This window comes from Lepidochelys kempii, chromosome 3 (assembly GCF_965140285.1).
Source record: "Lepidochelys kempii isolate rLepKem1 chromosome 3, rLepKem1.hap1, whole genome shotgun sequence".
Taxonomy (NCBI): domain Eukaryota; kingdom Metazoa; phylum Chordata; order Testudines; family Cheloniidae; genus Lepidochelys; species Lepidochelys kempii.
The window spans coordinates 135,950,558-135,974,211 of NC_136382.1; the positions used below are offsets into that span (position 1 = coordinate 135,950,558).

Genomic DNA, 23,654 nt, shown 5'->3' on the forward strand with positions numbered 1-23,654 from the left:
ATTTCCAAAATACCTCTGAACAGCATACTAATCCACAGAGGTCTCCCTACCAACACTACAGAAAGAGGGATTCTAGGTGGACTCCTCCTGAAGGTCGAAACAGCAGACTGGACTTCTACATAGAGTGCTTCCGCCGACGTGCACGGGCTGAAATTGTGGAAAAGCAGCATCACTTGCCCCATAACCTCAGCCATGCGGAACGCAATGCCATCCACAGCCTCAGAAACAACTCTGACATCATAATCAAAAAGGCTGACAAAGGAGGTGCTGTCGTCATCATGAATAGGTCGGAATATGAACAAGAGGCTGCTCGGCAGCTCTCCAACACCAGTTTCTACAAGCCATTACCCTATGATCCCACTGAGAGTTACCAAAAGCAACTACAGCATTTGCTCAAGAAACTTCCTGAAAAAGCACAAGATCAAATCCGCACAGACACACCCCTGGAACTCCGACCTGGGATATTCTATCTACTACCCAAGATCCATAAACCTGTAAATCCTGGGCGCCCCATCATCTCAGGCATTGGCACCCTGACAGCAGGATTGTCTGGCTATGTAGACTCCCTCCTCAGGCCCTACGCTACCAGCACTCCCAGCTAGCTTCGAGACACCACTGACTTCCTGAGGAAACTTCAATCCATCGGTGATCTTCCTGATAACACCCTCCTGGCCACTATGGATGTAGAAGCCTTCTACACTAACATTCCACACAAAGATGGACTACAAGCCGTCAAGAACACTATCCCCGATAATGTCACGGCTAACCTGGTGGCTGAACTTTGTGACTTTGTCCTTACCCATAACTATTTCACATTTGGGGACAATGTATACCTTCAGATCAGCGGCACTGCTATGGGTACCCGCATGGCCCCACAGTATGCCAACATTTTTATGGCTGATTTAAAAAACGCTTCCTCAGCTCTCGTCCCCTAAAGCCCCTACTCTACTTGCACTATATTGATGACATCTTCATCATCTGGACCCATGGAAAAGAAGCCCTTGAGGAATTCCACCATGATTTCAACAATTTCCATCCCACCATCAACCTCAGCCTGGTCCAGTCCACACAAGAGATCCACTTCCTGGACACTACAGTGCTAATAAACAATGGTCACATAAACACCACCCTATACCGGAAACCTACTGACCGCTATTCCTACCTGCATGCCTCCAGCTTTCACCCTGACCACACCACACGATCCATCGTCTACAGCCAAGCTCTGCGATACAACCGCATTTGCTCCAACCCCTCAGACAGAGACAAACACCTACAAGATCTCTGTCAAGCTTTCTTACAACTACAATACCCACCTGCGGAAGTAAAGAAACAGATTGATAGAGCCAGAAGAGTTCCCAGAAGTTACCTACTACAGGACAGGCCTAACAAAGAAAATAACAGAACGCCACTAGCTGTCACCTTCAGCCCCCAACTAAAACCCCTCCAACGCATTATTAAGGATCTACAACCTATCCTAAAGGATGACCCAGCACTCTCACAAATCTTGGGAGACAGGCCAGTCCTTGCCTACAGACAGCCCCGCAACCTGAAGCAAATACTCACCAACAACCACATACCACACAACAGAACCACTAACCCAGGAACTTATCCTTGCAACAAAGCCCGTTGCCAACTGTGCCCACATATCTATTCAGGGGACACCATCACAGGGCCTAATAACATCAGCCACACTGTCAGAGGCTCGTTCACCTGCACATCCACCAATGTGATCTATGCCATCATGTGCCAGCAATGCCCCTCTGCCATGTACATTGGTCAAACTGGACAGTCTCTACGTAAAAGAATAAATGGACACAAATCAGATGTCAAGAATTATAACATTCATAAACCAGTCGGAGAACACTTCAATCTCTCTGGTCACGCAATCACAGACATGAAGGTCGCTATCTTAAAACAAAAAAACTTCAAATCCAGACTCCAGCGAGAAACTGCTGAATTGGAATTCATTTGCAAATTGGATACTATTAATTTAGGCTTAAATAGAGACTGGGAGTGGCTAAGTCATTATGCAAGGTAGCCTGTGTCCTCTTGTTTTTTCCTACCCCCCCCCCCCCCAAGATGTTCTGGTTTAACTTGGATTTAAACTTGGAGAGTGGTCAGTTTGGATGAGCTATTACCAGCAGGAGAGTGAGTTTGTGTGTGTATGGGGGTGGGGGGGATGTGAGAAAACCTGGATTTGTGCAGGAAATAGCCCAACTTGATTGTCATGCACATTGTGTAAAGAGTTGTCACTTTGGATGGGCTATCACCAGCAGGAGAGTGAATTTGTGTGGGGGGGTGGAGGGTGAGAAAACCTGGATTTGTGCTGGAAATGGCCCACCTGATGATCACTTTAGATAAGCTATTACCAGCAGGACAGTGGGGTGGGAGGAGGTATTGTTTCATATTCTCTGTGTATATATGAAGTCTGCTGCAGTTTCCACGGTATGCATCCGATGAAGTGAGCTGTAGCTCACGAAAGCTTATGCTCAAATAAATTGGTTAGTCTCTAAGGTGCCACAAGTACTCCTTTTCTTTTTGCGAATACAGACTAACACGGCTGTTACTCTGAAACCTGTCACTTAAGATGAGCTATTACCAGCAGGAGAGCCGGGGGGGGGGAGGAGGGAACAAGACAAAAGGTTAACACCCATTTTTTCATGTTCTGTGTGTATATAAATCTCCTCACTGTATTTTCCACTGAATGCAGCCAATGAAGTGAGCTGTAGCTCACGAAAGCTTATGCTCAAATAAATTGGTTAGTCTCTAAGGTGCCACTAGTACTCCTTTTCTTATGACCACTCAGTCACTTTGTTTTTACACTGCATTTCTTTCCCCTCTTTTGTTAGTTTGAATTGTAAGTAGGGCTGTCTATTAATCGCAATTAACTCACATGATTAACTCAAAAAAATTAATTGCAATTAAAAAATTAATCATGACTAATTGCAGTTTTAATTGCACTGTTAAACAACAGAATTCCAATTGAAATTTATTAAATATTTTTGGATTTTTTCTACGTTTTCAAATATATTGATTTCAATTACAATACAGTATAAAAGTAGACTTTATATTGTTAATTTATATTGTTTATTTTTTATTACACTTTATATTGTTATTTTTTATTACAACTATTTGCACTGTAAAAATGGCAAACAAAAGAAACAGTATTTTTCAGTTCACCTCATACAAGTACCATAGTGCAATCTCTTTATTGTGAAAGTGCAACTTACAAATGTAATTTTTTTGTTCCATAACTGCACTCAAAAACAAAACAATGTAAAACTTCAGAGTCTGCAAGTCAACTCAGTCCTACTTCTTGTTCAGCCAATTGCTAAGACAAACAGGTTTGTTTACATGTATGGGCGATAATGCTGCCTGCTTCTTATTTACAATGTCACCTGAAAGTTAGAACAGGCATTTGCATGGCACTTTTGTAGCCGGCATTGCAAGGTATTTACGTGCCAGATATGCTAAACACTCGTATTCCCCTTCATGCTTTGACCACCATTCCAGAGGACATGCTTCCATGCTGATGATGCTCATTAAAAAAATAATGCATTAATTAAATTTGTGACTGAACTCCTTGGGGGAGAATTGTATGTCTCCTACTCTGTTTTATTTGCATTCTGCCATATATTTCATGTTATAGCAGTCTTGGATGATGACAGAGCCCGTGTTGTTCATTTTAAGAACCTTTCACTGCAGATTTGATAAAAAGCATAGAAGACTTCTAAAGATAGCTACAGCACTCAACCTGAGGTTAAGAATCTGAAGTGCCTTTCAAAATCTGAGAGGTGTAAGGCATGCTTTGAGAAGTTTTAAAAGAGCAACACTCCAGTGCGGAAACTACAGAACTCGAACCATCAAAAAAGAAAATCAACCTTCTGCTAGTGGCATCTGACTCAGATGATGAGAATTAAAATGCATTGGTCCACACTGCTTTGGATGGTTATCGAGCAGAATCCGTCATTAGCATGGATGCATGTCCTCTGGAATGGTGGTTGGAACATGAAGGGACATATGAATCTTTAATGCATCTGGCACATAAATATCTTGCAACGCCGGCTATAACAGTGCCATGTGAATACCTCACTTTCAGGTGATATAGGAAGGAAGCAGGAAGCATTTCTCCTGAAAATGTAAACAAACTTGTTTGTCTGAGCGATTGGCTGAACAAGAAGTAGGACTGAGTAGACTTGTAGGCTCTAAAGTTTTACATTGTTTTGTTTCTGAATGCAGGGTTTTTTTGTACATAATTCTACATTTGTAAGTTCAACTTTCATGATTAAGAGATTGCACTACAGTACTTGTAATGGGGGAATTGAAAAATACTATTACTTATGTTTTTTACAGCGCCAATATTGGTAATAAAATAAATATAAAGTGAGCACTGTACACTTTGTATTCTGTGTTGTAATTGTAGTCAATATATTTGAAAATGTAGAAAATATCCAAAACTATTTAAATAAATGGTATTCTATTATTGTTTAACAGTATGATTAATCGTGCAATTAATTTTTTTAATCGTGTGACAGTCCTAACTGTAAGCTCTTTGGGGCCTGGACCTGGTCTCCTTTCATATATGTAAGTAGAGGGGCATGCCACTGGCACTACATAAGATGTAACATTTAAAATTTTCACCATTATTCTAAAGAATTACACTATTGGTTATTAAACATCTACACAGTGTCATACATTTACCCATTGCTTTAGACACAAGGCTTCATTTTGCAAGCCCTACCACATGTTAATCCTTATGTGAGGAGTCTCATTACCTGCAAAGAAGCTTTTTACTAGTAAGAGCTTGCAGGATCAGGCTCATACAATAGATAAGACACAGTTCCACATTGTGACACAGAGGCCCATTTGTGCAGCAACACATCAGAACTGACATACTCACTACACCTCACACAGTGGTGTCATATTTAGGGCCCTACCAAATTCACAGCCATGAAAAAAGCATCACGGACCATGAAATCTGGTCTCCCACCGGTGAAATCTGTTTTTGTGTGTGCTTTTACCATATATTATACAGATTTCATGGGGGAGATCAAGGTTTCTCAAATTGGGGGTCCTGACCCAAAAGCGAGTTGCAGGGGGGTTGCAAGGTTATTTTAGGGGGGGTCGTGCTATTGCCACTCTTACTTTTGTGCTGCCTTCAGAGCTGCCATCCTTACTTCTGCACTGCTGATGGCGGTGGCTCTGCCTTCAGACCTGGTCCCCCGGCTAACAACCACCGCTCTCCAACTGCCCAGCTCTGAAGTCAGCACCCCTGCCAGGAGCAGTGCAGAAGTAAGGGTAGCAGTCCTGCAACCCCCCCTACAGGAACCTTGCGATCCCCCACTGCTCCTTTTTGGGTCAGGGCCCCTACAATTACAACACCATGAAATTTCATATTTAAATAGCTGAAATCATTAAATTTACAATTTTTAAAATCCTCTGACCGTGAACTTAACCAAAATGGACCGGGATTTTGGTAGGGCCCTAGTCATGATATATACACAAGAGGTGTCAAGTAATATATCATTGGAAAACTAGTAACTCGCTGATCACTAATATTCTTCCATGATGTATGTATTGGGTATATACCAAGAGTTATGGATATGTGCTAGAATTATGTTCTTAAAGCAATTCATAAACCCACCCACTCTGCCCTAGATAATGGAATGTGTATTTGCTTGGCTGATCAACCTGGTCTGGCAGAGACACTGAAGGCACATTTACTTATAAAATACATAAAGCTATCAAGCTAACAAGTTGGGGAGAAGATATCATGGTGTCTACATTCCAGCAGGAGAAAAAAAAGCTTTATCTGGGCTACAGAGTCAGGCAGTCTGAACCTCAAATGATAAGCAAATAAATCAACTGATTGTATGTATAACACATTCCTGTATTATAAAAGTGTATCAAGTAAGTTCTTTTATAAAAGCCTGTGACCTAAACTCTTGGGTGTAGCAAGTTCCAGAATAGCATGCTACCTGATTTGGGACCTGTCTCCCGATGTGCTCCACTTACGTTTCATTCCATCTTTGTTTCTAACAGTCTCTATAAGGTTGAAAGTATGGACACTGTAGGATTGTAAATATGAACACAGGAAACCATTTTACTATACTATACTATATTTATACTACACAAAAGAATAAATGGACACAAATCAGACATCAAGAATTATAACATTCAAAAACCAGTCAGGGAACACTTCCACCTCCCTGGACACTCAACAATTGACTGAACAGTGGCAATTCTTAAAAACTTCAAAAACAGACTCCAATGAGAAACTGCAGAACTGGAATTAATTTGCAAACTGGACACCATCAAATTAGGCCTGAATAAAGACTGGGAGTGAATGAGTCACTACAAGAACTAAAAACTAATTTCCCCCTACTGTTACTCACACCTTCTTGTCAACTGTTTGAAATGAGCCACCCTGATTACCACTACAAAAGTGATTTTTCGTCCTGTTGATAATAGCCCACGTCAATTGAATTTTCTCGACTTCCGACTTGGTAAGGCAACTCCCATCTTTTCATGTACTGTTATATATATTTTCCTACTGCATTTTCCACTCCATACATCTGATAAAGTGGGTTTTAGCCCACAAAACCATCTGCCCAAATACATTTGTTAGTCTCTAAGGTGCCACTAGTACTCCTCGTTGTTTTTGGTTTTGGATTTTACTATACTTATTCTTATACTTATGTCTACAGTGACCAGCTGTCCTGATTTTATAGGGACAGTCCCTATATTTGGGGCTTTGTCTTATATAGGCGCCTATTACCCCCCACCGAGTCCTGATTTTTCACATTTGCTGTCTGATAACCCTACTTATGTCACTGATTTTTCTAGAATTTCAATTATATTTGTATATGTTAACTAAAGTTCAAAAAAAATTTATTTCACTAATTTCCATCTCCGTAATTAACTCTAAGTAGCTGCCTAAATAAAGAATGTGTTATATATGACAAATGCATGTCGCACTCCAATAAGTAATTTTATAATTGTAATAATCAATACGAATTCAGGGTTAAAAAGATTTTTAATAATCTGTTTACAATGGAACTAACAAAGTTAATGGGAATTGCAATGATGAAACTACCAAAACAAATGGATGGGGATTGTTGGGAATTCAATATGTGACCTTTAGCACACAATGGTTAGAACTCCACATGCCATTTGAGTTCATATGTGGACGCAGAAGTTGAAAGACAAGGAAAAGCTAAACAAAGTCAAAACTTTTCGTCATGGAAACATTCATTATGGATGGAACATGTCCAAATGTGGATTTAGATTTATTTTATAAATCTAAGGGTAAAAAGGAGATAATAGATATAAAAAAAATGAAGTGTACCCAGTATATAGATGAAAAGTGGAGTTGTTTTTTTGTCAAATATACACAGATAGGTCCAAAAAAGAAAAAAAAAACACAGATCAGGAAAAGTAGGGACAGCACATTGTACACCAAAATTAGGAATTAGTACATCTAAAAGAATATCTGATTTTGTAGCTGTTGTGATGGCCAAACTAGCCAATAATGCTAGTGTGTTACACTGATCTGGGATGGACGTTCAGCAGCAGGGATCATGTTTTTGGGTTCAATATCAGGCCTTGTGGCACTAATAAAAGGGATTTCCACATGTAGAAGTGATTTAATCCATGAAGTTATATTTCTAACAACAGAGTTAGGATAGATAGGAATACATATAGCATTAGCCTGGATGCCAACACATATGAAGATAACAGGAAACAAAATGGCAGACAAAGTTGCTAAAAGCACTGTAAGAAATGGAAGGATTGACTGAGAAATACCCCTGAGTAAACAGGAATTGGCCTCACTGAACGCTCACAAATGCATAGTTGGAAACCAGCCTGCCTTACCTGTGGGTCAGTATAGTTAAAATAGATATTAAAGTTATAAGAATGTGTGTAGTGTTTAAAATTTATGGAATGCTTGTAGGGCGCTGCATATAATACTTACAATATGTCCCATGCTATAAAGATAATACTTAAGTGTTTGCGCTATAACTGTAAAATATTTGTTCTGAAACTCTAACTCACCAAACAGGAAAAAACCACCATCTAATGCAAAATGCTAGATTCCTACAGAAGGCGTTACCTCCTGCCAATCAGGAAGGACTGCTGAATCCAAATGGGCCATTGTGGAACAAAGACTTTGTCGATTGCTCCCCCCCATCCACCCACGAAGAGTTCTCCCATCAGCTTTGGCTTTAGGGAAATGGGGATAAAAATCTCTCACCAGAAGGAACTACGAAGAGTCTCTGTATGCTGTCTAGACTGTGATGGGCAGAGATATCTAAACAGAAGCAAGCGATCCCCAAGCAGCTTGGCTTGGGTTAGCACCAAAAGACATAAAAGCTTGCTTATTATAGACGCTACTATAACATTTTGAACTTAAGACTGTATCTTTGCGCATGTATGCTTACCTGCTTTAACCTCGTAAAGAACTCATTTCTTCTCCCTTGTTAATAACCCTTTAGTTAGTTTTTTATAGGCATGGCTAGAAGCATTGTCTTTTGTTTGAGATCTAAAGCGCAAAATGACCTGGGGTGAGTGACTGGTCCTTTGGGAGTAGGAGTAACCTGAATATTGCTGTGATTTTTGGTGTAAAGCGACCATTTATCACAGAGGCACGCTTGCCAGGGGTGACAAGATAGATTGGGGCGCCAAATGGGACTGTGTGTGACTCCAGGTTAAGGCTGTCAGAGTGCTTTAGGAGTTCACATTTGTTAATTGGTTGGTAAAATCTAATTATAGAACACAAACAATTTGGAATTTGTGCCCGGTTCCTGGACAGTCTACCCTAAAGTTGGCACTCATGCTTGTGAGCCCCCCGCAGACAGCATGACACCTCATACAGAATGATTTAAAGAGAGAAGTGGCAAAAAATTTGGATCAATGAAAGAAGAGGAAGATGATTTTTTGAATTGTGCTTTTGAGTAGAGGATAATGAAATACAGAGCCCGGATAGGAAAAATGAAGTGATTTTGTGTAGAGTACTAACTGGCCACTGTGGTTTAAACAAAATTTTTTTTTGAATAAACAAACACAAAGATGGACTATGTATGTGAAGTAAGGTAGAAGAAACAGTTGATCACCTTTTATGGGTATATAAGGGTTTTGATAAAGAAAGGGAAAAGTTTGAGGAATTTCAATGGCTTAAGCTAACAAAAGTTATAATATTTTTAGTAAAAATATCAGGGAAAAGGGTAGTATTAGAAAGGCTTTGTTACAATGTACATTACCTGAAAGATACAGGGCAGAATGGGAGAACATAAACCATGAGGTATTTAGGAGCTCCTCGTGGCTATAACTATCCAATCAAGTTTGCTTCACCATGGAAAACAACCAGAAAAAGAATGAAGTGGGGAGGCTCTGGAGATTGCAGAACGTGAACAGCTCTTTCAGGGAAGACCCTGAGACCAAGGGAGCTGTGATCTTAAGAGAAGCCCAGGGAAGAGGAGGCTGTGAGGAAACCTGGATGGGGTTTGGGCTAGAGGCCATGTCAGGAGGTTGAGATCCAGCTAGGAAGAACAGTGAGAACAGACTGGGATGGAAGATGAGCTCCAGCTGTAAGAGAAACACCTAGACACTAGAGTTGAGTATGGACTGTTGTGTGATGATGGACTTTATTTTGGGACCCTGAGGACTGTTAGGACCTATTTCTGTTATTAAACTGACCCCAGGCAGGGGTGGTGTTAATACAGAAATGAATTGTTTTAGATATAAAACCCAAGCAGCAAGTGCTGTTATTCATGTGAAATCCTGGGCATAGTTCTTAAGGAGCCTGTAAGAGGGGGCTAAAAGGGGTAGGTACCTGTAAAGAGAACCCAGTCCAGGAAGGGGAGCTCGGTAAATGGCCACCCTGTTACAGGGTCTGTGTACTGGAGCACAGTGACTCTGCAAAGGACTGAAAAATCACAGTAGACAAGTAACTGCACATGAGCTCCCAATGTGATGCTGCAGCTAGAAGGGTAAATAGGATCCTTTTATGTATAACTAGGGGAATGTCATGGAGTGTGGAGGTAATATTACCTTCGTACATGACACTAGTGAGACGGTACTGGAATACTCTGACCCATTTTAGTGTCCACACTTCAAAAGGGATTTTGAAAAATTGGAAAAAGGCTCAGAAAAGAGCTACAAAAATAACTTAAGGTTTGAAAAACATCTCTTACAGAGAGATACCTAAGATGTTCAATCTATTTAGTTTATCCAAGAGAAGCTTAAGAGGTGATTTGACCGTAGTCTACCAGAACCTACATGGAGAAAGAGATTTCTGTTGTTAGATGTCTCTTTAATCAAGCAAAAATAGCATAATGAGATCCAACGTTAGGGAGCTGAAGCTAGACAAATTCAGACTAGAACTAAAGCATGTATTCTTAACAGTGAGACTACTTAACCAGTGGAACATCTTACCTAGGGACGTGGTGGAGTCTCCATCACTTGAAGTCTTGTAAATCAAGACAGAATGTCTGTCGAAGAGATATGCTATAGATCAAACAGCAGTTATGGTCTTGATGCAAATACTACTGGGTGATGCAGAAATTATTGGGTGAGGTGGCTGGTGTTATGAAGAAAGTCAGACCACATGGTCTTAGTGATGTCTTCTGGCCTTGAAGTCTATGAATGTGTAAGGATATCCTTCCTACAGCAACAGCGGTTTAATTTTTGTTCCATCACACTTTCAGCATCCCTGTCATTTTCAATTTATTTCAAGTTGTATGGGACATCTTCCTCCCCTTCGCCACCCACCAAAACTGATTATGCACTGGTTTTGTAATCATGCCAAATTCAGATATTCAGTGTTATAAGCCATTAAAATATTTTCAACTTCTGATCTACCAACTCAATCACATTTTCATTCACAAATGGAAGCTACAGCAAATGTTTTCATACTGTGCCCAGAGTCATTATGTAATCTCATAGTTACTTTAAGTTTCTTGTTTGGACAGTTCATTCTGGGTACCACAAGAGACTACACTGGGATTTTCAATTGCTAGTCCTGAACAGTCTCAAAGAGCAGGTTAAAAATGTCAACATTAAAAACTCACCCTTATTTATCAGTTTACTTTTGCTTTTGTCATCCTGCATTTGTAGTGATATACTACAAACAGTAAATAGACTTATGTTGTCAATTCATTTCTCATATGAAAGATTATACACACTAACAGTACTTGTGTGAGTTGTATTTAGTGGCCATAGGTCCCAACCTAAGAATCTTTTTTTCCCCTTCTGTTTAGTAAACATAGCCTCTGAGGTTTGCAGGGGTTGGAGGGCTCAGACATCCGTTTCTTTTTGAACTGAAAAAATGAAGCGTGAGGAAATAATGAAGTTCAGACATTCTTAGTAGCTGCTGGAATGTCAATGCTCACATCAACTCTTTCATTAACAAGGTGGCTAAGTTTGGAATGAATGTGAAATTTCCAACAGCTACTTCTGAGAGATGATTTACCATTTACTGGTTAAAAAAAAAGAAAAAGAAAATGCATAAAATAGATTGTTACTCATTGTATGGAACCCAGTGTTTAAGATTAATTTTATATCAATTAGAATAAAGGCTGCCTAAAGCATCATTTTGTCTATTGGACTCAGCAGATGCTTATTTCTGACTCTACCATTCTTAAAACTGAAATCTTGATGCTTATTAGTAAAGTTCAGCTCTAAGTCCAAACTCTGTGGCTTGGGCCCATCTGGGCTTGTCAGTCTAATTGTTTCAAGAGGCCCATTTCCGCAGTACCTAGACTCACTTTTTTGTGATAAAAAAAAAAAATCATAAGCAGCCAGTTGTATAAGCTGCTGAAAAGACTATAGGTAGCAAGGACCGAGCAATTAGTTGAATGAAAATCTCCAAGCTGATAGCTACCTGGAGAGGTATTAGTGAATTAGTTTAGGTCAATGAGATCTCACCTTGGTATGGAAGAAGTAGGAGGGGAAAAGCCTGGATAGATTGTAAATTTGAATACAGTAGATCCTCACTAAAATACTCTGACTGGGAGATCCAGTGTGGAGTACCACATATTAAAAGTCAGCCAATAAAGTGAACAAAGCACAGTTAAAAAAATAAATTAGAAAATGTACTTGAACTACTTTTGACAAGTATATTTTGGTTTTAATTACTGATAAAACTTCATAACTATTAAACATATCAAAGTATATTTGTAAAACTAATGAAGTTTTAGCAATATAGATTCATGGATTCATAGATACTAAGGTCAGAAGGGACCATTATGATCATTTAGTCTGACCTCCTGCACAACGCAGGCCACAGAATTTCACCCACCCACTCCTGCGAAAAACTTCTCACCTATGTTTGAGCTATTGGATTCCTCAAATCGTGGTTTAAAGACTTCAAGGAGCAGAGAATCCTCCAGCAAGTGACCTGTGCCCCATGCTACAGAGGAAGGAGAAAAACCTCCAGGACCTCTTCCAATCTGCCCTGGAGGAAAATTCCTTCCCGACCCCAAATATGGTGATCAGCTAAACGCTGAGCATATGGGCAAGAGGCCTCTCTAAAGCATCTGCTATTACTCCTCTGTTGAAGAGTGGAGTAACCACAAGGTTTTTTGTGAGAATTACCAGTGTTGCAGCTTAGTGAAGTGCGAAGTAATAGAGTTCTACTGTATTCCAATCAGACTTAATTCACTAGCAAAGGATAAGCTCCTTACCTACCAAGCAGTTTTTGCAATCAAACTTTATGCACTGAACTAATTTGATGCTGGTGGTTTAGATATGTCCCTAATTCACAGCAGAAATCATAAGGAAAAAAACCCCAGACACACAGAAAGTTTAATGAACCCTAGTAGATTCTTAGCCCTAAAAACACTGGATACTAAAAACCCTACCAGCTATTATATTACCACTAACACTGTTTTAGGATAGATCCATATACAGCAAGATATTTTACCTTGAAAGTGGAAGGTCAAGTAAGGTACAGGACTCAGAAAAATCATGGTGACCAGCCAAACAAATAGGGTATTAAACTCAGCAGATTTAAGGTGCAGCTGGAGCACTAGGCCCTTGGGCCCAGACTTTTAAAAGCATCTAGGCAAATTCCATAAAGAAATACAGTAGAAGTCATCCTACATAGTTGTAAAAATATTATGAAGCTACTACTATACTCTAAAAGTCACTTTGTATTAACCATAGTAGATTTAAACTGAAAGGTTTAGTAGACATTTGTTTTATGCAGTAAATACTAAACCATTAGTTCTGCTGTAACAAAGGGGATGCAACAGATGTCAAAGCAATATTTCTACATCTCTGATTTATGGAAAAATTTAGAATCTTAAAAATTCAGTTTGGTTTCAAATTACCTAAAAGTTCCTTCTCTGGCAAAAACTCACTTCTCATTTTCAGGTTAGTTTGAGAAATATTTAATGAGGTGAGAAACACTATATAACTTTCCATCAATATACATAGGTATTCATGCATGAAAACTAAGTTAAAAGAATAATGAAACATTGTCTTAAAAGGCGACAAAAGCTAGAGCTTCAGAATTAATGCTGCAAATCTGGCTTCAATCTTCTCCAGTGAGTCTAGTTAGTACAGAAAAGTCTACAAATATTGGATGATTTGACACACCACATGTGCTGTTAAGGAAGAGTTAGATAAATATGATGTGAATATAATGAATAAATATGTGAATGCAATGGCATGCTGAATTTGAACCCCATTGCTAGGATTGTATGAGCAAATAGCCAGTTCAATGCCTAATTAGCCTTGTGTATACACAATTGTGGTATCCACCCACTACATACAGCCCGAGTTATTTGACCTTTAGAAAATCAGGCCCTAAATACATTTGGGAGTCTCAGAATGCTTGGACACTAGCCACTGATCACTGAAATATTACGTTAAAACGATAAGGCTACTAATATTTTTTTTGCACAAGACAGATTGATAGCTATATTTGCCAAGTTGGTGACACTTAAAGGGGGGAAATGGTAATAAAGATGAAGACCCTAGAAACAGGAGAGTTTGTTCTAGCGATGAAATAGGTTAAACGTTTGTCCTCTAATTCCCGAGCTTTATTTCTGATCCCAAATTGAAGAACTGTAAAACTTTACCTCCTAACACACACTGGAAACCATCCCCACGATAACCTGCCTTACACTGGCAACTGAAGGACCCAGGAGTGTTGTAGCAGAAAGCATCTGGATGACAGCGGTTCTGTTGACATTCATCTACATCTGTAAAACAGAATATCAGGCAAGATAATTTCTCATGATATACAATAGTTTACAGATCACAGTTAAGTTGTTTGGTTTGGATTTTTTTAAGGTGCCAAAGTGGCTTAGGAACAGAAGTCTCATTTTTAACAGTGGCTAACACCTAGGAGCCTACATTCCACTGATTTTCAATGGAACTTCAGCTCCTATGCCACTTTGTTGCTTTTGAAAGTTTTACCCATATCTAGGTTAGGATTTGATTTCTAGAGGTAAAGCATGCAAAATTTATACAGAAAATTCTAAAAAAAGCATTGTTGACAGTTTACTAACACAGCTACCTACCCACATTATTAAAAATATTCTGGATTTCTGAAGCAATAGATTTATAGATTGGTGGACCCTATAAAATGGTTAGGATTTGGCTGGCAAAGGTTCCAGTGCATACAGTTATGGGAAGCCACCACTGCACTATAGTCCAAGCAATGCGAAAAAAAGCATGTTACTATTACAAATTCAGTGTGCCAGGCACGGTGGGACACATCCTCAACCGATATAAACGGACATTGCTCTACATTGATTTACACCAACTGAGGATCTGACCTGTTTTGTTTAGGTGACCATAAACTAACAACTGTTTAAGATTATTGCAACTTTCCCTTCAGAGACAGGCTACTTATCAACCACATCTGTAATGAGTCCTGGGTTACAAATGAGGGGGGAAATATAAGGGTTGGATTTTATGTCTGTCAGGAGACTTATCAACCAAGACACTTTCTATTTGAAAATTGGAAATAAGTGATTTAAAAATCAAACCAAGGCAGGTATCAACTGGCTCACTAGCATATATAATAATCAGCAAAACGGTACTAAATAAATAAATGGCATTACGCACCCACACAGGAGCGTCCATCTCCAGAGAAGCCATCTAGACATGTGCAGATGTAAGAAGAGCCACCAACATACACACATTGGGCACGCTGAGGAATATCACAATTGTGTGTGCCCATCACACAATGGTTTATAACATGTTCGACAGCTGTAAGTTTAGATAAACACAAAATTAAAAATGAGATTTTACACGTTTAAATTTCCCTCTACTTAATCTGCAGCTAGAGATACATTTCAGAGAAAGAAAAGCAATTTTTCAAAGGTATAAATTACAAAGGAACCTTTGTTTTATTTATCTGTTTGTACTTACTTACACTATGTACCTTGCAGGACAAGGCCATTTTACAAATGAAGGGCTTCATCTGACTCAGCACCTTGCAGGTTTGGGCCAAAAATGTACTGTACTATGCAACAGAGAAGTCACCACAACACAAATACTAGCATCCAAAAGATTTTTCCTTTTTATAATTAATCAAAGAGTGGATGACAAAATGTCAGGAAAATAACCTTGTACAGGCCTATCAACATGTTGGCTGAACTATCCGTCGAACGCACTGGGAATAATTCAGTATCCCACTAAACTAACCCGGGATTGTTGTCACTTGGCAACAGATGGGACCTGTGACTCAGTAGGAGCCAAATACATTTGTAGATTAATGAGGAGAAGTTTTGGCTAATTGCAGCAGCTATCACACAATCTACTTACAGCTGTGTCTGCTATCACATTTCCTACAGTAACAACAGCTATTCCATGCCCAACACTACTTCTATCACTCTCCACAACTCCCCGTTTCCCACTTGTTGTGTCTAAGAGAAAGGGAAGAGGCAAAAAAGAATTAAAATAAATTTTGAAATCCCCTTGTCCCCAGAAATATTTGAATCTGGAACTCCTGCAGCCACAGCAGCTTTCTAACAGCTGGTGCATGAGTGCTCACCAAGAGCTAGCCCTTCATGGGCTCTTTTCTAGGAGGGACAGGGTGACTGGAGAGCAAGGTCTGGATTGCTTCTCTCTCAGCAGTACAGACATATAGATTACAATGCTATCAGTAAAAGCTGCTGCCACAGCAAGATCTATGATGAGAGTCACTTTTCTTCTTTTCCACATGAAAAGCCCTGGTAGAAAAGCACTGACACAGTTGGGATCATTTAGATTAGTTTCTCTGTGAACGTAAGGTTTAAACGTAGAGCCACAACCACCACCGGTTTTACACTCTGGACTGTTTATCCCCAAACCCTCCCGACCCTGCAGCCAACAATCGGAGCACAGCACCCATTTACAACCCTTTTCTCCCCCGCTGATGGAACCAACAGCTGCTGATCAACAGCCCTATGCCCAACCCCATATTACCGGCTGCATCGTCAATGGGACAACGTATTACGCAGCAACGAATCAAAATATTCAGTAAAAACGGAGACAACTCCAGTCGCCTTGACATGTACATAGGTCACAAGATTTTGGGAGTTTCATGCCACTTGCACTTAACACAAGCACTAGGAAAGAGCTAAAGGTGAGTAGGAGCACTGCCTTGAGAGAGCAAGAAGCACAAAAGAAGGCAACAGACACCCACTCAGGTGCTTAGATTTGCAGAGTGCTGACTCCCCATCCCTGGGGAAGGGGAAGGGAAGAAGAGAGCCACTGGATTTGTTTTCATCAGCGAAGTACTCTCCATTCTCCTTCCAGCCCTGTACACTGCAGAGTTTATCTTTGCAATGCCTCCGCCAGAAAGAAAGGGCCAAACTGGGGGTCAACGGGATTAGATCAGGGACGAATTTGGCCAGAGCTGGTCACCGGAAGTGCTACAAAGATAAACTTTATAGGTACATCCACATTACACACTCCTTACAGCGATGTGTAGCGTACACACCTAGGTAGCCCTCTTTGCACGGGCACAGACAGCAGCACAGGCAGCGAGGCACTGCTTCAAAGACACACCTGAAGCCTGCGTGTACGTCCCCAGGCATATATCCCTACATGGCCCTCGACAGCCCAAGCAGTGCCTACCCTGCCTACCCTGCTACTTTTAGCAGAGTCGTGTCCCCCTGCCGCCCAGCTGCAGGGTGGCACATTTGCCCTTTAAAATCATTCAATATTCACAAGACTGTCCAAAAAGAGTGTCATGCATTTTTAGACAAGTTGCATCTATATGATATTAAACAGGATGAAAATTCCACATGGGAAATTAATCTGTGCATAAAGAAATTCACTTTAAAAATGCATTCTGTACAAGCACCTTCAGACTTAGTCAGCTACTATAAAAGTTGAACTTCTGTACATGGAAAAGCCTGAGAGCGAGTAAGGAAAAAAAAAAACGTAGTGAGCCTGTACTTGCCCAGAGTAGGAAACACCTGACTATATATTCTTAAATTCAGGTTTCCACCAAGCAGATGTTGAAACAACAAATATGTAAGAAAGGAAATATTTAATAAAAAGTTACTTGGCAGAGCCAATAAAGTTACTTATTTAAAGCTTTCACAGGCCACCTGACATTACACAGCTAACAATAAAATTTCCTCAAAACCCTAGAGGCTTACATTTCTTTTTAAGCAGGGATTTAGCATGGTTTTTCCCCTCCAGTGCTCTGCGGTTACAATTCCTTTTTAGCAAGTTCCAACAGGAACTTCAAGACTCCCAACCTACACCCAGCACTGGTCCACAACAGCATTAGTAGGGACTAGTTCTAAACAGCACACTACATTCTCCAAATGATAAATCTGAGAGTTACATAGATTGACACCAAGGTGAAGATAGACCCTTATCTGGACTAAAATATAAGAGAGCAAAAAGAGCTGAATTCTCCCTCTTTCTACCCGTAGATCCTTTTTTGGGAAGGAAAGGTGTGGAACAATTGTCTTTTCTAATCCCAAATCAGAAGGAATTTCCAACAATGTTGAAATGTAGTTTCATAAATGGTATAATACAAGGGTAGAAGGTGGGCCTTTTGAACATTGGTATTTGGGTCCTACTCAGAGAATGTGGACTCCCTATTCCATGCTCCCCACATGGACTGCAGCCCAGGAGCAGCATAAGGTCCATAAAAGACGGGGGGCCCATGGTGCCTGAACCATGGCCCCATCCCCCCATGCTGCCCCTTCTCCTGGAGCCCCTACCCTCGCACCACCTCTTCCTGAGGCCTCACCACTGTTCCGCCCCTTCTCCCCAAGCTCTTCCCTTGCACCACCCCTTCCCCTGAGGCCCCACTCTGGCACCTCCTCTTCCCCCCCGGGCATGCCCCCTGCTCACTCCTCTCCGCCCCTTCCCCCCCACCCGTCGCTTGCCCTTATGGCAGCTAAAACGTGGGAGGGACCATGGCCCCCTGGCCCCTCCTGTTGCGGCAACCCTGCTGCAGCCAGCTCACTTCAGGACCCCAACAATGCAGTCCAGCTCTCAGAAACAGCAAACAGAAAGCTTGTCAACACATGCTCAGAAGTAGGAGAAACACAAAGGGACAGTTTAAAACTGGAGTTAAGACTGACCTGCCTTAAATTTGAAGACATTGTGAAATGAGATGGCATGTTAGTAACTGTTCATTTTATTTTTTCCCCCTTTACAACTATAAACACCAATTATGTTTGGAATCCACAGCTGAAAGTAATAGGCAAGTATGAAACAGCTGAGATCTGAAGACAGCCAATTTTAAAATCACGTTTGTTTAGATTTATATTCAGCCTTCAGGACAACTTAGCTGAGAATTGTACTAGTAAAGCATCAGTCTTTCTAAGAGTCATAGATGATAATTTTCTAACGTAAAAAGATACTGCATCCAACATGTGGTAGCTCTGTTTGGGACCTCATCATGATGGATAAAGATGAATTATTCACTGGACTAGTAGTTGGTGGTTGCTAGGGACCAGTGATCATCAACTGATTACATTCAACATGGACAAACAGAGGACACTCCCAACCAGGCACTCCTCCGTTCCTCACCTCCCCATGCCCTACATTTTAGTTTTTTATAAATTTTATCCTGTTTTTAATTTTTTTAAATAAAACCTGACAAAACCTGGAAAATTTAAAAAATAAAAATTGAAAACAACAAAGTCCTTAATCATATTCAGTCTGTGATCCACCATACCTTCCACATCCTTTTCTATTGTACTACCTAAATAGCTATCCCCCATTTTCTGCATTTGATTTTTCCTTGGCAAGTGTAGTACTTTGGACTTTTCTTTACTGAATGTCATCTTGTTGATTTCAGACCAATTCTCCAATTTGTCAAGGTCGTTTTGATTTCTGAGCCTGTCCTCCAAAGTGCTTGCAACCCCTCCCAGCTTGGTGTCACCTGCAAATTTTATAAGCACATTCTCTATTCCATTATCCAAATCATTAATGAAAATATTGACTAGTACTGGATGCAGGACTGACCCCTGCAAGACCCCACTAGATATGTCCTCCTAGAGTGACAGTGAAACATTGACAACTACTCTGAATATAGTTGTGCACTCATTTTATAATAATCTCATCTAGACCACATTTCCCTAATTTGCTTAGGAGAATGTCATTTGGGACATTAAAAGCTTTACTAAATCATGATAAATCATGTTGATGGCTTCCCCCACATCCACTAAACCAGTAAACCTGTCAAAGAAGGTAACTAGGTTGGTTTGGCATGATTTGTTCCTGACAAATGTATTTATTTATCACCCTATTATCCTGTTGGTGCTTAAAAAGTTAATTATTTAATGATTTGTTTCAGTATCTTTCCAAGTATCAAAAAGTTCAGTTAACTGGTCTATAACTCCCCAGGTCCTCTTTGTTCCCTTTTTAAAATGCAGGTTCTATTTTTGTCCTTCTCCAGTCCTCTGGGACCTCACCCATCCTCCATAAGTCTTTGATGATAAATCACTCATGGTTCTGAGATTGCTTCAGCTAGTTCCTTATGTACCCTAGGGAGAATTTCATCAGGTCCTGATAATTTGAACACATCTAGCTTAATTAATTCTTATTTCACCTGTTCTTTTCCTATGCTGGCTTGTGTTCCTTCCCACTTGTTAATATTAATCTTAAGTATCTGTTCTCAATTTTTTTTTAAACTCAAATTAAGCATTAAACACCTCAGCCTTCTTAATATAATTTGTTATGCACTCTCCTTTCCTGCTACATAGTGGACCTACATTTTCCTTCATCTTTCTATTGCTCCTGATGTACAAGGCTCTATAAGCCTCTTTTTATGTCCCTTACGAGGTGTAATTAGTTTAGTGCCTTAGTCTTTCAGATTTGATTTTGTGCCTACATGCCTGTGCTATTCTTTTGTACTCCTCCTTCATAATTTGTCCATGTTTCCATTTTTTTAGTAGGATTCTCTTTGACTTTCAGGTCATTCAAGAGATCCTAATGCATCCATAATAGCCTCTTACTATTCTTTTTTCTTTGCATTGGGATAGTATGCGGTTGTGCCTTTAATATTGTCTTCTTGAGAAACTGCCTGCTCTCCTGAATTCCTTTTTCTCTTAGATTTTCTTTCCATGGGACCTTACCTAGTAGTTCAGAGTTGTTAAAGTCTGCTTTTTTGAAGTCTAATGCAATCCTTGGATGTATAAACAGGGGAATAGGAAGGTGACTTTATTTTTGTTTACAGCATTGGTGAGTCTGATACTGGAATACTGCGTACAATTCTGATGTCCATATTTTAAAGAGTACATTTAAAAATTGGAAAGGTTGTAGGAAAGAGACAAACATTATTCAAGGGCTAGAGAAAATGCCTTCTAGTGACTTAGAGAGCTCAATCTGTTTAGCTTATCAAAAAGATGTTTGAGGGGTGGCTTGATTACAGTGCATCTTCACAAGGAAAAAGCAGTGGGTACTAAAAGGCTCTTTAAACTGTGAAAAAAGGACACACACCTAATGTTATAAAAATTCTTTGAAGGTCACCTTTAAGCGACTTGCCCAAAGTAACAGCTAGAATCAGAAACAGAACCCACGAAACCTGACTCCCACATCTGTGCTCTGTGTAATGGTCCACATTGCCCAAAACCTGCTAGTAAATGATTTAAGAAAATCTGGAACTAAACTCACCCACGCAAGTCCGTCCATCATCTGAAAACTGATAGCCATCAACACACTCACATCGGAAAGTTCCTGGCTGGTTATTACAGACTGCATTGCTGCCACACACTGTCGGTTGCTCTGAGCACTCATCAACATCTGGAGAGTGTAACAAAGATTCTAGTTATTACAAAGGGGTGAACAATGTGGATCCTGGAAACAAGGGCATTACGCAACTACCAATAAATAAATAAATAAATAGATAGATAGATTAATAAAACTAATCTAAGAAACCAATCCATACACCAGTTGTGTTGTTATTCTTTAACATTTCCAAAGAGACATTCAAGAACTTTCCACAGGTCAATAAAGGTTCCTTTCCTAAGATGACATGATTGCACAAAGCTATAGCAGTAAAGTGTATCATTATTGTACAATATGGATTCAACCAACAATTGGTGCTGTAACTTTAAGTTAGATTTTAAAATAAATGATATCTTTTGTTGTTCATATATGTGCTATGTACAGCATGAGCATCACTGATTATGCTGGAGGCTTGTTACTTGTGGAGAACTACACTAATGCATAATAATTCATTGCATGTAATTGTCAGAGATCACACATTCAGAAAATAAAATGGACTAATATTTTATTAAATTGTGCCATATAGCAGCTACCAACTATAGTTTAACTAAATGTAACATGTGGAGGACCTGTACAGATGTGATATTGATTCATAACTTTAACTGTAAGTCATGCATTCCAAGCTTTATATGATCATGTTTTATAGCTCTCCAGCCAGGAGGACCCCTAGTGTAGGCATCTATGGAATTTCTAATGTGACCTGGGATACATAGGAGGGACTAAATTATGAGAGATTTCAGAGTAGCAGCCGTGTTAGTCTGTATTCACAAAAAGAAAAGGAGTATTTGTGGCACCATAGAGACTAACAAATTTATTTGAGCATAAGCTTTTGTGAGCATCCGATGAAGTGAGCTGTAGCTCACGAAAGCTTATGCTCAAATAAATTAGTTAGTCTCTAAGGTGCCACAAGTACTCCTTTAAATTATGAGAGTAAGTCAAACAAAACAGCACATTATCACAGTTTAGCTTTGTCAGACTAATAACATATTTTACACTGAGAAGCTACCAAGTATAAAATAGCTGTTACTCTGTAAGTCATACATTAAACTGCAGAGTCCTGTGAAATACTTAAGATGTGAGATTTTAGACAACAGGAATGCCACACAACTGAGAAGAACAGACTTCTTTTCAGAACTGCTTCTATTTAGAGTCCAGTCTTGAAAAGATGGTTCCAATGGCTTCTATTTTTCCCAAACATACGAAGATAGCGCAACTGGCTATTAGAAATGAGGATTTAGATTCCAAATCTTTACCCATTCTACAAAATTATTTAGAGTGCTCTAACAAAATACAGGTTCTATGGTAGTAGGTAGCTCTAATGAAACAGCTATATTCAATTTTTAACTAAAAGGAGGAGAGGTACACTTTTAAAATTACATAATAATTATACATTTAATAGTCTCTGGAAGTGAAAATGTTATCAGAGCCAAAAAGCAAGGGTAACCCAAAGACCTTTGTGATAATTTTCCCTCTCCTAGATAATTTTCTTTATCTCTTGTTTACAGAGGTTGCCTTGGGCTTAAAAAAAAAAAAATCAAGACAGTTGCAAAGATTTTGGATAGTACGTTAAAAATAAATATTTATCTACACTTATCACAAGCAGTATTTGAGGTACCACAGCTTTGTCCTTTTCTAAATAATGTACTACTAATTATATCCATTGCATAGCCCAAGACAGCCATAAACTAGCGTTTTACATGTACAAAGAGTTCAGTGCTCCCATCCAGGATTCTTAGTAAGACTTTGTGGAGACACAGCTGGGGGGGCGTTAGGTTTTAAACAGGTTTCAGAGTAGCAGCTGTGTTAGTCTGTATCCGCAAAAAGAAAAGGAGGACTTGTGGCACCTTACCTGAGAGTGATCAGGTAAGGTGAGCTATTACCAGCAGGAGAGCAGGGGCGGGGGGAACCTTTTGTAGTGATTCATAGATTCATAGATATTTAGGTCAGAAGGGACCATTATGATCATCTAGTCTGACCTGCACAACGCAGGTCACAGAATTTCACCCACCACTCCTGCAAAAAACCTCACACCTATATCTGTGCTATTGAAGTCCTCAAATCGTAGTTTAAAGACTTCAAGGAGCAGAGAATCCACCAGCAAGTGACCTGTGCCCCATGCTACAGAGGAAGGCGAAAAACCTCCAGGGCCTCTTCCAATCTGCCCTGGAGGAAAATTCCTTCCCGACCCCAAATATGGCGATCAGCTAAACCCTGAGCATATGGGCAAGATTCACCAGCCAGATACAGAAAATTCTTTCCCAGGTAACTCGGATCCCACCCCATCTAATATCCCATCACAAGCCATTGGGCTTATTTACCATGAATATTTAATTACCAAAACCATGTTATCCCATCATACCATCTCCTCCATAAACTTATCAAGTTTAATCTTAAAGCCAGATAGATCTTTCGCCCCCACTGCTTCCCTTGGAAGGCTATTCCAAAACTTCACT

General features: G+C 39.8%; 1 protein-coding gene across 1 annotated transcript in view; it reads right to left on the reverse strand.

The window, feature by feature from the left end:
- Window positions 1-23,654, reverse strand: part of NID1 (nidogen 1) — an 88,010-nt gene that overhangs the window by 32,363 nt on the left and 31,993 nt on the right. Inside the window, exons 10-12 of the mRNA XM_073338168.2 lie at window positions 21,088-21,216; window positions 15,079-15,222; window positions 14,085-14,207 (exon numbers count right to left, since the gene is read on the reverse strand). Coding sequence (XP_073194269.2) covers window positions 14,085-14,207; window positions 15,079-15,222; window positions 21,088-21,216 — 396 coding nt within the window. The remainder of the gene's footprint in view (window positions 1-14,084; window positions 14,208-15,078; window positions 15,223-21,087; window positions 21,217-23,654) is intronic.